Source organism: Dama dama, chromosome 16 (genome assembly GCF_033118175.1).
Source record: "Dama dama isolate Ldn47 chromosome 16, ASM3311817v1, whole genome shotgun sequence".
Classification (NCBI taxonomy): domain Eukaryota; kingdom Metazoa; phylum Chordata; class Mammalia; order Artiodactyla; family Cervidae; genus Dama; species Dama dama.
This window is the reverse complement of record NC_083696.1, coordinates 37,580,935-37,595,773: the sequence shown is the minus strand read 5'-3', so window position 1 is coordinate 37,595,773 and position 14,839 is coordinate 37,580,935. Positions and strand designations below refer to the sequence as shown.

The window sequence follows — 14,839 nt, the reverse complement described above, 5'->3', positions numbered from 1 at the left end:
CTACATTCATTCCCCATGCACTCTCAATGAACCCTCTAAGTTCTCTCCCCAAAATACCCACCTGACCATGACACTGTACTAGTCAGAGTCCTTTGCTATCCTCCCACTGCCAACACAACAATGTCAAAGCACTTGTGTAAAGGCATGTAAGGTCTTCGGCGATCTGGACCCAAATAATCTTTCCAACTGCCCCTCCTATCCCCTTCTACTCATATCTAATGCATCTCTAAAACTACAAGCAGATTTAAGAAACTCTTCCCTTTCCACATGCCTTTTCCTACATACTTTCCTTCTCCTGGAATGCCTTTTGACCTCAACTGCATATGTACAAGTTATAGCTCTCAGCCTCTCTCCCACTGCCTAGATGAAATTCATTTCCCCACTTCGGATCTTCTAGACTTTTTATCTCTCCCTCTTCCATGGCAATTTTCGCATCTCACATTGCATCATGGTTATTTCTGCACATCTTTTATTTTTCGTTCTGAACTGTAAGCTCCTGACAGTAAAGCTGTGTGTCTATTCAATCTTAGTATTCCCTAAGAGCACCCTGCAAAGTCCATGGCATGACAGGCCCTCGATAAATATTTACTGAATGATTCATTCTGCCTTACAACCTGAGTGATCTGTTCTTGGCATTGTTTTGTACCACTTGGTCATTGAAGGGGGAGATTGCTAAGTGGTTGTCAAATACAAGTGCTTACAAGAAAGGTCCTATAGAAACTGGCAAAAGACTCAGTCATTCAACTCTCTGATGTCCGGCAGTCAGAGATTAATCTGCCAACGAATATTTACTGAGGGTCTGTAGTATCCAAACCACTGGTAAGACACTGAGAGACCAAGGCTAATAACTGTTTTGACTTTTTTTAAAAGATTCTCTTCCATCATGCACTACATGGGCACCACACACACATTCATGATTTAACACAACAAACAACTCAACGGGAGAGGTAGTACTGTTAACACTATCACAGAGCTAATGATAAGACAGTCAAGGCTTAAGAGACATATGGTGTCTGACATCCAAGAATTACAATATAGTTGGAAATGTAAGGCAAGCCCACACAGGGAAAGAGAGAACAATATCATACATCCTAACAAGAGCGAGGTTACGTGACACGTATCAAGGGAAAAGACTTTGACTACAAGAATTGATATCTTTGGAAATGTAGAATCTGAACGAGGTCTTAAAAAGGGGATCAGATTTATATTGGCAGAAAGTTGGGGATGGGGGTTCCAGGCAGGACAGATGTGTGCAAAGGGAGACGGTGGGGCATATTCAAGCCTGTGTGATGGATCAAATATCTTGATTCCATGTTGATTTTTGGAGAAATAAATGATGGGACTGGAGAGTTGAAACCTCTCTTGCACCCACTTACCTAGTGTTTAGGGCAGTTTTACAGTTTGTAAATAGATTTCTCTCTGTGTGACTAAACTGTCAGCTCCTTGGGAGTAGAATCATGCCTGTCGGATTCCCTGATGGTGTCTTAAGCCAGGGCCTCACAAATATTTGCTTAATAACTGAACTACAGAAAAAAAGTCAGTAAATGAATGAACAAGGGAGTGAATCAGTGTATAGACGCCTAGCCTAGTTTGTGTCAAATGCTAAAGTTCTGAAGTCTAGGAAGACTGGTCAGTCAAGTGGAGTCAGTATAATTCTTAGAAACCCAGAGGAATGAATAAAAAAGGATGTGATATATATAAACAGTGGAACAGTACTCGGCCATTAAAAAGAATGAACTAATGCCATTTGGAGCAGCATGGATGAACTTGGAGACTGTCAGACTGAGCAAAGTCAGTCAGACAGACAAAGAGAAATACTGTATGACATTCTTTATGTGTGGAATACAAAAAGAAATGATACAAAGGAATTTACTTACAAAGCAGAGACAGACTCACGGACTTCAAGAATGAGCTCGTGGTTACTAGTGGGGGAGGATGGGGGGAAGGGATAGTTAGGGAGTTGGGATGGACATATCCACCCTGCTATATTTAAAGTGGATAACCAACATGGTCCTGTATAGCACACGGAACTCTGCTCAGTGTTATGTGGCAGCCTCGATGAGAGGGGAGTTTAGGGAGCAGAGAATTAAAAATAAATTTTTTAATTAAAAAAAAACACTAACCCAAATATAGAAATGAATATCATAACTTTTCAGCTCTTTAATCAGGAGGAGGAGAATGACTTTCTCAAAGGAAACTGTTTCTTGTTTACCACTTGGCTCAGGTTGTCATCTAGTGAAGTGTTTCAACCCAAAAGGATGGTTTTCTACACCAGAAAGCAAAGGAGTCCTTCTCCTACCTGCTTCTCCTCAAAACGGCCAAGAAACTAGCAAAGGTTTTACTAGAGAACAAAGGAAGGAGAATATAAAAGAATGATGTTTCCCTTTGGTTAAATAATCTGTGTTTTTTAGTGAGAAAATCTAAACCTCTCGGAAGGAATGGAATTTTCACTGTTAAAAAAAAAAAGCTGAGGGCCACGATTTCGTAGACTCTTCACAGCACTGGGCTCTGCTACCCTGGCGATGAGGAGTTTGTGCAGAGATGGCACAGGTGAAGAGCTCCTGTAAGTTACTGATGAGCAAGGAGGATGAATTAGCATGTCTGACACCCAAATCTGGGCCTTGGCTAGAAGCAGAGGGTTTAGAGCTGGAAGGTAAATGTAAAGGTCATCCATTAATCCACAGCACTTCATTTTACAGATAGGGAAACTGAGGCTTAGGGAGGTGGCTCAGGACTTCTGTGACATTAGACAGCTAAGTTACTAAATGATCTGGGGTCAGAAGCAGGAGTCCTGATCCTATTCCTGGACCATTCCCGCTAAACCGTGTTGTCTCTCTGGGGACCGATGTTCCATCAAACCTGTCACACCATTGAATGTGACTTGTACACTCTCAAAGTTAAATGCTACTTCAGAGCCCAGTGATCTGGGCTTCTCTGGTGGCTCAGCAGTAAAGCATCTGCCTGCTAATGCAGGAGATGTGGGTTCGATCCCTGGGTCGGGAAGATCCCCTGGAGAAGGAAATGGCAACCCACTTCAGTATTCATGTCTGGCAAATGCCAAGGACAGAGGAGCCAGGTGGGCTACAGTTCATGGGGTCGCAAGAGTCAGAGACAACTTAGTGACTAAACCACTATCACCACAGGCCAGGGATGCCCACAACTTTCCAGAGAACGGTCCCCTTCTCTAGTCCTCCTATCAGGAGTTCTTAGGACCATGCTCACAAGGCTTTTCTGTCCTTCAACAGCTCTAAGTTCTGGAAAGCTTTTCCTTCTGTTATGCCAAACTCTTTTTCATCATAACTTCCACCCATTGACGACACTCCAATTTCACCATGGAAACTGCCTTTGTGACCTTGGCCGAGTTACCTACCTCCTTCAGACTCATTTCTTCTTCTGTAAAATTAAAGACTTTTCTCAATTATTGAAGATCAAGTAAGATTATTAGGTGACCATAAATTGCTTAGCATGATGTGCAGCACGCAATAAGTGCCCATTAAGTGTCAGATAAATGTTGAGTACTATCCTTACCCTTCCTCCTCAGATACAGAGTCCTTCATTCAGGAGGAGTTACTACTGATATACCTGGCTGATCATTTCCCAGGGAGAGGGAGGGAATGGTTACAGGCTGAAAACCAGCCTCAGTGGCTGCGATGGCAAGAATCCACTAGGCTTTGTGGGCATAAATCTCACCTACAGTTCAATTCCAACTGCTATCCAAAAACTGCTTCTCAAAAATAGAGACACAGTTGCAGAGAACAAACTTATGGATATGAAGTGGGGAAAGGGGAAGTGGGAGGCATTGAGAGATACAGATTGATATATATATACCCTATTAATGGGACTTTCCTACTGTGGCTCAGATGGTAAAGTGTCTGCCTACAATGCAGGAGACCCGGGTTCGATCCCTGGGTCGGGAAGATCCCCTGGAGAAGGACATGGCAACCCACTCCAGTACTCTTGCCTGGAAAATCTCATAGACAGAGGAGCCTGGTAGGCTGCAGTCCATAGGGTTGCAAAGAGTCGGACACGACTGAGCCACTTCACTTTCACTTTCACTTTCACACCCTATTGATACTATGGATGAAATAGATAACTAATGAGAGACTATTGTATAGCACAAGGAACTCTACTCAAAGTTGCATGACCTACATGGGAAGGAAATCTACAAAAGAGGGGATACGTGTATACATATAACTGATTCATTGCGCTGTACAGTAGAAATTAACACAACATTGTAAGTATTAATTGGGCTCTGCTGATGGCTCAGATGATAAAGAATTCACCGGCAATGCAAGAGACCTGGGTTTTATCCATGGGTCAGGAAGATCCCCTGGAGAAGGGAATGGCTACCCACTCCAGTATTCTTGCCTGAAGAACTCCATGGACAGAGGAGCCTGTCAGGAAGTAGAAACTAAGAAAAGAAACTAACACAACATTGTAAAGCAACTATTAATTTTTTAATAATTTTTTTAAAAGTACTGTTTCTATGCTGAAAGGGACAGTGAGGTTAAAAGTAGAATCTACATCACAAATCAAGAATAGATAAGTATGGAGTTTCATCTGATAAATTAACTGAAAGAAAAACTCCAGTGTTCAGAGTCAAGGCAACACCCTCTAGCATGCATGGAGGGTCAATAAGGGCTTTATTTCCAAGAGGTATTCTCTGAAAGCTCCCCTTCCACCAATAACACTTTGCAGAGTTCAGTGATACATGGATAGAGGAATAACAAATACAGCCCAGAGGAAAGAGGATCCAGACACTTCTGCAGTGAATGAGGTAGTCGGTGAGGCATAGAGAAGCAGGAAGAGCAGGTGCCAGTTGGCAGGGAAAAGGCAAATGAAAGCCTGGACCATAGGGAGAGCAGCAGATGAAGATACCTACCAAGATGGCGGCAGGAGAAAGGATCACTTAGAAAGAAAAAAGAAAAAAAATGCATAGCCATTAGGATGGCAACTATCAAAACACAAAACAAAACTAAATAAGCAAATAACAAGTGACGTGGGGATGTGGCGGAAATGGAAACCTTTGTTCACTGAGGCTGGGAATGTAAAATGGTGTAACCGCTATGAACATGGCATGACAGTTCTTTAAACTACCATATGATGCACCAGTTGAATTTCTGGATACGTTTCCAAAAGAATTAAAAACAGAGACTCACAGAGATATCTGTACACCCATGTTCATGGCAATATTATTCACAAGAGCCAAAAGGCTGAAGCAAGCCATGTATCCACTGACAGATGAATAAATAAAATATAGTCTCACCATACAATGGAATATTACTCAGTCTTTAAAACAAAAGAAATTTTGACATAAGTCACAACATGAAGGAACCCTAAGGATATGATTCTGTGAAATAAGCCAGTCAGAAAAGGATAAATAAAATATTATATGAAGTACCTATGGGAGTCAAATTCATAGAGGAAGAAAGCAGCATGGCAGTTGCCAGGAACTGGGAGAGGGGAGAGGGGGAATCAGGATTTAATCAGTACAGAGTTTCCATTTGGGAAGATAAAAAGAATTCTGTAAATGTATGGTGGTGAAGGTTACACAGCATTCATTAAGGTGAATGCACTTAATACCTCTAAACTATACATTTTTAAATGGTTAAGATAGTCAATTTTATTTTATATATATTTTACCACAATTTTTAAAAAATTGTTAAAGGAAGATAACATCAGAAAAACGGCTCATGAGCAAATAAATACCAGATCCTTTTGCATAAACCTTTTGAATGAAGGTTATTCTGATGTTTGCTTGACTTCTTGAAAAATAAAATAAGCAAAAACCATCAACATTTACAATGGTCCTTCTGGAAGCAGAAGCAGAGTTCATAAATATAGAAGACCAAGATCCAAAGACAAAATATTGGTATATTTATCATGTGAGAAATAGGTTGGAGCTGCCCTTTTAATAGAAAATATCATGGGCAGAGGCAGCCTACAAATATCCAAAAAGAACCCTTGTCCTCTTCTCTCATCTGACTTTTCATGGGGCTACAAGAACATGAACAATAAACACTCTTTATCCTTCTCCCAAGTCAGTGAGAATGTCCCTAAAATCCTCTTTCCATGGACCACCAAGGGCTTCGCCATGGCTCAGACAGTAAAAAGTCCTCCTACAACACAAGAGATCAGGGTTCGATCTTCCCTGTGGTTCAGACAGTAAAGAATCCCCCTACGACACCAGAGATCAGGGTTCGATCCATGGGTCGGGAAGATCCCCTGGAGAAGGGAATGGCTACCCACTCCAGTATTCTTGCCTGGAGAATTCCGTGGACAGAGGAGCCTGGTGGGCTACATACAGTCCATGGGGTCACAAGACTCAAACATGACTTAGCAACTAAACCACCTCCACTATCTGAAACCCCAAAATGTAAGTCAGTTTGAGTCTTTTTATTTTTATTTACCACACAGAGATCTTTATGGACAAGGTGTACCCTGAAGACCTCAGTAGGGAATATGTTTTCATTGTTGACTTTGTTTTGTTTTGTTCTGTTGAGGTTTTTTGTTTTTTGTTTTTTTTTTTCAGATAGGAACTTTAGATTTTTATACTCAAAATGAATAAACGCTACTGCCACGCTGCGCACGTGTTTCTACACAGAAGGAAGGCTCTGCTGGGGGCCTGTGATTTAGCAGCAAGTCCTACTGGGCTGTGTGTTGGCCTGGCTTTTTGGAAAGGGGTGTGACTGCCCAAGAATTCACAAAAGCATGCTTCAAAGACAACTGAAAATAAGAATTAAATTTATGTTTCTAGAGAGATAAAGGATGACAGTCACATAGGCAGGGAAAAAAAATTCCCAGTATGGGGCTAGGTCTTAAGAAATGGAGAACACAGCCTCTGATGGGGATGCTCCATTGTAAAAATCCAACGATTTTCAGTTAAGGGGCCATGAGGTTGAGGAAGTTATCTGTCGTATTTCAAATAGCTTATTAGAAATGGATTGCCTGCCCAGGACGTGGTCACATGGGGCTAAGTGAAAAGTCAGGTCGTTTCATGTTTGAGCTGGCAGTCTATCAAGTTAGCGTGGTAATACTAGCAGTTCTCATACCAATCAGAATCTCTGATCGGCTATTGATGAGATTAAGGACATTTTAAAAAATTATTTCTTTATTTTTGGCTGTATCACTAGGCTTGCAGGATCTTAGTCTCTGACCATGGATCAAACCCCTACCCCTGCAGTGGAAGCATGAAGTCTTAACCACTGAACTGCCAGGAAAGTCCTGAGATCAAGGGCATTTCTGGGATGAGATTTTTCCTTCCCATTCTGTTGTACATCTTCAAGTAATAAAAATTAAATTATAGCTGGATTATGACTTGTTTGTTGCAGCTTGGCAGGCAAAATCTTGCAGAACCTGGTTCTGCAAAGGAAAAAATAAAAGGGGTCCCTGGCGTTGAAAAGTTTGGGAACCGTCTTGAAGGGTCCCCTCCCACCGCCAACTTGCACAATTTCAAGGGAATAAACCAGCTTCCCTGGAGTCAGAGCGGAACATGGCTGTTGTGTGAGAAATTCAAAGATAGACAGTGTAAATTAACTGCATCTGGTTAGATGGAGTGAGAAGGAGGAAGAGATAATTAGTCAGCATATAGGAACAAGGGCAAAGAAGAGAGTTCTATATTTACCCAGAGGAAATCCAAAATAGACTACTTAGCACCTGTTGGGTTATCTCAACCCCGTAGCTCGTGGGTTATCTAAACATCTCTAAGGTGGCAGGTGTTGAACTCAGGGACCAGAGGTACTGCTTGACAACACAAGCCACCCATCCCGCCTCCGGCAAAGGGAAGCCTGCCTTCAATCCTCTTCCCCTTCCACAAATGAAAGGAAGGAGGCAGAGAGAAGCCCTGAAGACAGTCAGGAACAAAAAGACAAGATTCCGATAGAGGAACAAGCAGTATCTTCAAACAAAAGCCCTCTGATTAGGAAGCCAAACAAATGCATCGGTTTATAACAAGATGAGTTCTTTAAAAAAAACCTGATCCCTGACCAATTTATAGCACCCTTTGGTATGTATGTTTCCACATGCAGATGCACAACATTTCAGAAGTAACACATATTACAAGCGATGCAGAGACATCGCCAGGCTGTTTAATTGTGCACCAGCTAATAAAAATAAATGCCACCATCACATAAAGCTCCTTAAGACACAGCTAAAATACAATTTCCACCTTCTCAAAAGAATTTAAAGCATTTTAGCACACACAAGGAAGGCACATAACCTGAAATTTTTTTCTCCCCATAGATGCCAAGAGCCTATGTACATTAACATGTGTATTATATGGAAAAAAAAAATAGCGTATTCTTTCTCCCTGCATTCGGGCTATACATAGTTTCTTAGAGAAAGGACTGCTACTAAATGCAGAGTCTTTAGAACGTGTGCTTATGAGATGTAAGGTACGGGTAGGCATTTATGGGTTTGCAAACATTTCTAAAGCTGGTTTATGGGGTATTTATTACAAGAAAAGATATCACAACCATGAGGTTAGAATACCTTCTTGAAAGAGGAGCTAAAGTTAGTTTTTAAAAAAAGACTACACAAAGATAAGTGAACTCAGTAGACATGCTGGAAAGGACTAGATCTGTGTCTACACCACGCTCACAGGCTTCATATCCTCCAGAGTACCTCAGGGTATACTAGGAAGCTGGGAAATGTTGTGTTGTTTCGTCACGAAGTTGTGTCTGACTCTTATTCAACTCCATGGACTGTAGCTCCCCAGGCTCCTCTCTCCATGGGATTTCTGCCTTCATACCTTCTCCCTTCCACAAATGAAGGGAAGAAGACAAAGGGAAGCCCAGAAGACAGTCTAGAGCAATTAGACAAGATTCTAATGAAGATTCCGAGAATACTGAAGCAGGTTGCATAGGTTTCCATTTCCTTCTCCAGAGAATCCTCCCGACCCAGGGATCAAACCTGTGTCTTCTGCATTAGCAGGTGGGTTCTTTACCACTGAGCCACCAGGGAAGCCTGGGAAATTATATCACATGTGATTGTATAAACTGGGACAGAGAGTGCTGGGAGGAAAGGATTGTGGCAATAAGAGCACCGCTGGCCAGAAGTGAGGACAGCTGTGTGCCAGCACCAGCTTCACTCCAACCAGATGCGTAACTGTGGGCAAGTCACATCACCACTCCTGAGTTCAGCCTTTTCACTGATCAAACGAGGAAGACAGCTGGTCCTACAGAGTTCCTACAACTCATTAATTTTAAGCTTCTATTTTGCTTTCGGAAAAACTAAAGAAATTCCAAAGAACTCCCTCAAATGGGTCTCACTTGAACCTCCTAAGATGGTGAAGGCACTCTATGCATCCAGCAAACATTTCCTACTTGACTGTCATCTTCCTCCAAGCATCTCAGGGAATATTGCAAAACTGCCATGTATATTTTAGCAACCTTCTGCAATGTCCAACAGCAAGCCATACCCTCCAACTCTATACCCTCTGTGACACCACCGAGCAGAGATGCTGAGTGCTGCGTCCAAGGTCAGAAGCTAGGATAGGATCAGAATTCCAGCCTCCTCATTCCTAGGCTATGCTATACTTTCCACAAAGAAAGCAAGCTGGCTTTCTGGGAAGAATGCCAGAGGTTCCATTCTCCCAACTGAGAATTTGTTGGAATATTGGAATAACAACTTTAGAGACTGCGGCTGCTCCAATCCATTTCAGGACCTGTCTAGAAACACAAAAACCCAAAGAAAGAAGCAAGAGGGAATTCTTCCGTTTTTTAACGAAAGAGAAAAAATTAGGGGTGGGAATATGGGATTTCTTAAAAATTACATGATTGCTGGAAGTTAATTTGGTATTTCTTCACTGGTTTGTAAGTTCTGGTTCCAATCACAAAAACATACAGCCGAGGAGGCCGAAATCACATTTCAATGAATTAGCATCTTGTCCCAAAGAATCTTTTCCACTCTGAACATAACATAGGACCTGGAATGCAACCCTCTGTGGTAGAAAGGAACCTCCCCCTGTGCAACAGAAAGCTTGTCATCATCCCCAAACCATAATCTAATTTGACAGTCTTCAAGCCCAACAGCAATCACAGAGAGTGATGAGGAAGTGACCGAGTAACTTCGGGTGCACTGCCTCTTCTAGAAAACTAAATGAGACCCTATTTCTGCCAGGTGGGAGAGATGGCATTCTTCACCACCCTTTCCCATTAGACTGAAGTCAGAGAACCTGGAAAAGATAGAGACATCTGTTCAAAAAGGAAGGCTCTGACTTCTTTCAAGAAACGCCAACCAAAACAAGAAAACATGTGTGAGACCAGCTCCATGCCTTGAAGGTAACATGTACCCAACCTTACGGCAAAGCCCAGGGATCAGTACTCAGAGCTGAGATTCTAAAAGAGAAAAACCAGAAATGCTTTAAAAAAAAAAAAAAAAAATCACTTTTTCCCCCTACCTGTCGATGATGACAGGGTCTGAAGGAGTCTCATTTCGGTTGCCACAACTTTTCTTTTCACAACACCGACTGTAGGTTGGGAAGGAATGAAGAGAGCAAATGAAACATGTTAAAATCCAGAAAGTACGGTGAGCATACAATGTTAGGAACGTTCACAAAAATAAGCACTTTCTTGGTAGCTGCTTAACTATCAGCTGCTTGAACATGAATGTATGGCTATGTTCAAAAACACTAAACATGAAGCCCAAGACTATTCATCCAAATTCTCCATCTATGACTTATAAACTGGTAATTCTCAGCAAATCACAACTTTCCCCAGAGCTTTATTTGTAACCTGAATGATGGATACTTGGACTTTAAGATCTAGAAGGTCACCTCCAGCTCCATGTTGAATGATTTTATTATTGTATATTTTTTTTAGATCTTTGTGTCTTAATAAATACTTGAAGGAATAAGGGAAAGGAAGAGGTATTAAAAAATGAAAAAAGACCCCAAGTAGCTGCCTAAATTATTATAAACTTTAGTTACATAACAGCTTTCTTCACAGAACTCACTGTACTTTATAATCATTCATTCATCCATTTATTCATTCATTTCCATCATTTTCTAAAGGTGAAGGAAGATTACCAGAACTATGGTGTACATTGTCAAATGGGGGAAAAAATTAATCAGGGAACTGTAAGAAGATATCTCTAATCATTTTCACCAGATCTGGAACAGAAATGGGACTTAGCATGTGGTAGGTCCCATCCTGAAAATTCTGCCTCCCGAGACTTCCTTCCTTCCATCTGGTAAAGTACTGGGTACCAGGTAGCTACCGGAGAAATGCTTGTGGGATCATCTGAGATGAAGAGAGAAAGAAGGGGCCCTAACCAAATGCAACAGATGGAGATGGGAAGGACTCAGGAGGACCTAAAGAGAATAAAACACTCCCCTCCAAAAGGCACGGAAGACCTAAAGAAATATGAGAAGAGCAAGGGAGGCTGGGTGGCCAGAAGCACAGGAAAATGACATCCCCATACTGCCTGTCTGCTCCTTGTCAGGACCACAGACTTCAACTTTTTAAATCTTTTCTTAAATCATTTTTATTGGAATATAATAACTTTATAATGTTGTGTTAGTTTCCACTGTATAACAACGTGAATCAGCATAGGTATACAGATATCCCCTCCCTCGCGGCCCTCCCTCCCACCCCACTTCCCCATCCCAGCGCACTTCCCCACCCCACTAGTCTAGGTCATCACAAAGTACCTAGCTGAGCTCCCTGTGCTAATACGGCAGCTTCCCACCAGCTATCTATCTTACACATGGAGTGTATATATGTCAGCGCTACTTTCCGAATTCATCCCACCCTCCCCTTCCTCCGTGCATCCACATGTCCATTCTCTACGTCTGTGTCTCTATTCGTGCCTTAGAAATAGGTTCATCTGAACCATTTTCCTGGATTCCACATATCCGTTAATCTATGATATTTGTTTTTCTCTTTCTGACTTCACTCTGTATGACAGGCTCTCGAGGACCACAGACTTCTAAATACCTCTCAGCTCATCCAAGCACATGGTCCACCATCACAGGAGTTGGTAAAGGACACAGTCTTGACATGGCTTATAAAAACAGCACTATCATCCACGCCACTTGGAGAATACATCTCATAAACAGCAGCAATAACCAAATTCCTGTAAGTGTTGCCCTTCCTGTGATAGCCCCCCGATGGTTTAAGATGATTCAGGGCAATAGAAGGATTGGTTAAGAGGGAGCTGGAGCTCTGACGTCTAACCCAACTTAGTCATTAGTCAGCTGCACGAATGTAGTCAAATCTCTTTAACCCTTCTGAGCTTGACCTTCCTGATACATGAAATCAAAGGGTTGGACTAGATTATCTAGGGTCCCTTCTAGGTTTAAGAAGTCCATGAGGATATGAGATTCCTTCAATTCAAAAGTGGCTACAGATTAACGAAAAGGATGAAGCCATGTGGTAGCAAAGACCCAAAGGCCCAACACCAGCCCAGTCTTAGATTCGCTTCCTGGTTCTCCACAGTGCACTCTGATCCTCTACAGAACTATCAACAAACAAATACTTTTAAAAAGAAATTTCAAGGTCATATGTCATATGTAGGGATGTGTGGATTCTTCAGTGAACAATTCCATCATTCTCCAAAAGTTAAAAATATGTGACATGCTTAAAAAAACTTTCACCCAATGGGCATGATAAGGCTTGGAGAAATTTAATCAAATTAGTATGAAGTAAAAGAAAGCTTGTCTCAACTTTCTTAGATGCTAGCGTTTGCTGCTGAGGCTCTCTGAAATAATATTTTACCTTTGAAATTATATTAAGGCTTAACTTTGAAAATTCCAACCCATCCCAAGATTAACACCAATAAAAATGCTGACCAGCTGCTCTCTCACCTCCCAAAACCCTTGTCTCTTTTCCCAACTCCTTACCTATCCCCATCATTGTTCCCCACCTCCCTCCCAATTCCTGCCTCCCACCTCTATTATTTCTACTGCTTACATCAGCAGAATAATACCTTTGCAGCCCAGACAAACCTTTTTTCCTAGCAAGACAATTTCAAAAATCCTATTCATGCTAGGTATCTGAAGACCTTCTAACAGACTCCTCTTTGACATCACCAGCAGGTCAACCCAACCTGAATCTGTGTGCAAGTACAATCTAATTACAAGAGAACACATTCAGAATGTGCCAATCTATTTAATTTGAGAAGGAGTGATTCTGAGGAAGCCAAGTAAGTTTGCAAAATTGCTCAGCTGAATTCAGCTGCTCTCCGTGGGGACTTTCTCTGGAGGAAAAGAAAAATAGATAAAAATGTAAGCCTGGTGCCAGGGAAATACAATGTTGGGAATCCGCTCAGGGAAGGAAATGATATTCCAAGAAAAATGCAGAGAAACTTTAGGGTCCAATCTTCCATTTTCCAATAGTAACATATTTAAGTATAATCTCTAATGTTAACACTCAGAAAAGATGCAACAAGCACTCAGCTGTTGGACTATAATAGTGAAGGTAAAAAAACTATAGGAGTGAACTGTATTCACCCCATCTGAGTCCTTCATCAAATTTCTCTGGGTTAGCCAAAGCAAATTCTTTTTTTTTTTTTTTTAAGAAAAGGTCTCATAAGGATGTCCTGGTTGTTCTTTATTTGGTTTCTTCAATGACATTCAGTCCTTAAACCAGAGACAGTAACATAAGCAATGGGAAGTAGAGAATATAAGACTTTCATGAACTCACATTCCCCAAACGACGACTCTGAGATCAGGGACATGGGGCCCTGACATGAAGGACCAGGTCCCTGAATGACTCAGATAACCAGCTCAAATCTCCCTTCTTTTCAGTGTAGACACAAAACCTGTGTGAACAACTTCAGGTTCAGTTACTTTCATTAAAAGGTTTCTTAGGGATATTTTCTAACAAGCCAGTCACTCTAAGTCCAAAAGTATTTTTTAAAAGCTGAATGAGACTGAAAAATAAGAAAAGATGGGAAACAAAGAGAAGAGGAAACTGCAGTTGCACTAGGTTAAGGCTGTGTCTCTAACTTCCAGGGGAAGCTCTAAAGTACTTTTTTCCCCTAATGAATGAAAATGAAAGCTCTGCCTCTGCTCCTCACTCGGCATGGTTTGGCTTATTTTACTCTAGTCCTTATTTGGAGAACCTTTTACCTGAAATACTTTCAGCTTGCTCACAGGCCTCTTCTACCTTCCCTATCTCCTTGTGGGATCTTTGGAGAGGGAAAGAGAAAAAAAATCAAACCAGTTGGGGATGAGAGGTGCAGAATAGGAAAATTTTTATCCCAAGGCTGAATCTTACCTGCATTTTTCAGAAAGGGATCAAGATGGGGGATAAGCAAAGGAAAAAAAGCACCAGTCTCGGGCATAGAGTGTCCAGTCAGCCAAACTCCTAGCCAGTGTTAGCCCTTTCCCCTCCAAAACCGTTTTTAAAATTCAACCCTCAACTTTCAAAAATCTGTCTCTAATTTCAAACTCAAATAAGCGCACAGCATGGTAGCTTTTGTTTTGTTTTCTTCTCCCCAACTCCTCCCTGCGATTGCATAACAAAAGTGTCTAAATTCACACCATCTGGCCGATAAAGACACTGGCCCCACTGCCCGGCTGGCCCATCTGATTAGGGCCCCGTCTAGCCTGCGCCTTGTGGCGAAAAGTCACAGCTGTGGGGTTTGCTCCGGCTCAATACAACTCTGTTATTAGCCAGCTGTAGGCCTTGAGACGACTTCTGTTCAAATTATAATATCTTTTAACCCTCTGAGCATTGAGGGCACAGGGGTGGCTGGCAGCGACATAACAACTAGATTTCTCCTTCCTAATAATTGGCAAAATGAACTGAAGCAGGGAAGAGAGGAGTGGAGACAACTGGGGAAAGGAGAGAAAAGTTATACCTAAAAGAGATTTATTTTGTTGCTGCCCTAAAAG

The 14,839-nt window shown here is 41.7% G+C and overlaps 1 protein-coding gene across 7 annotated transcripts in view; it reads right to left on the bottom strand.

Moving 5' to 3' along the window:
- The window catches only part of EBF2 (EBF transcription factor 2), a 217,178-nt gene that overhangs the window by 195,266 nt on the left and 7,073 nt on the right, over positions 1-14,839 (bottom strand). For 6 of the 7 annotated variants that reach the window (XM_061164041.1, XM_061164040.1, XM_061164045.1 and 3 more), the window contains exon 6: positions 10,400-10,468. The exons of the other annotated variant lie outside the window; for it this stretch is intronic. In XM_061164041.1, the coding sequence (XP_061020024.1) occupies positions 10,400-10,468 (69 nt within the window). The remainder of the gene's footprint in view (positions 1-10,399; positions 10,469-14,839) is intronic. 7 annotated transcript variants of the gene reach the window in all.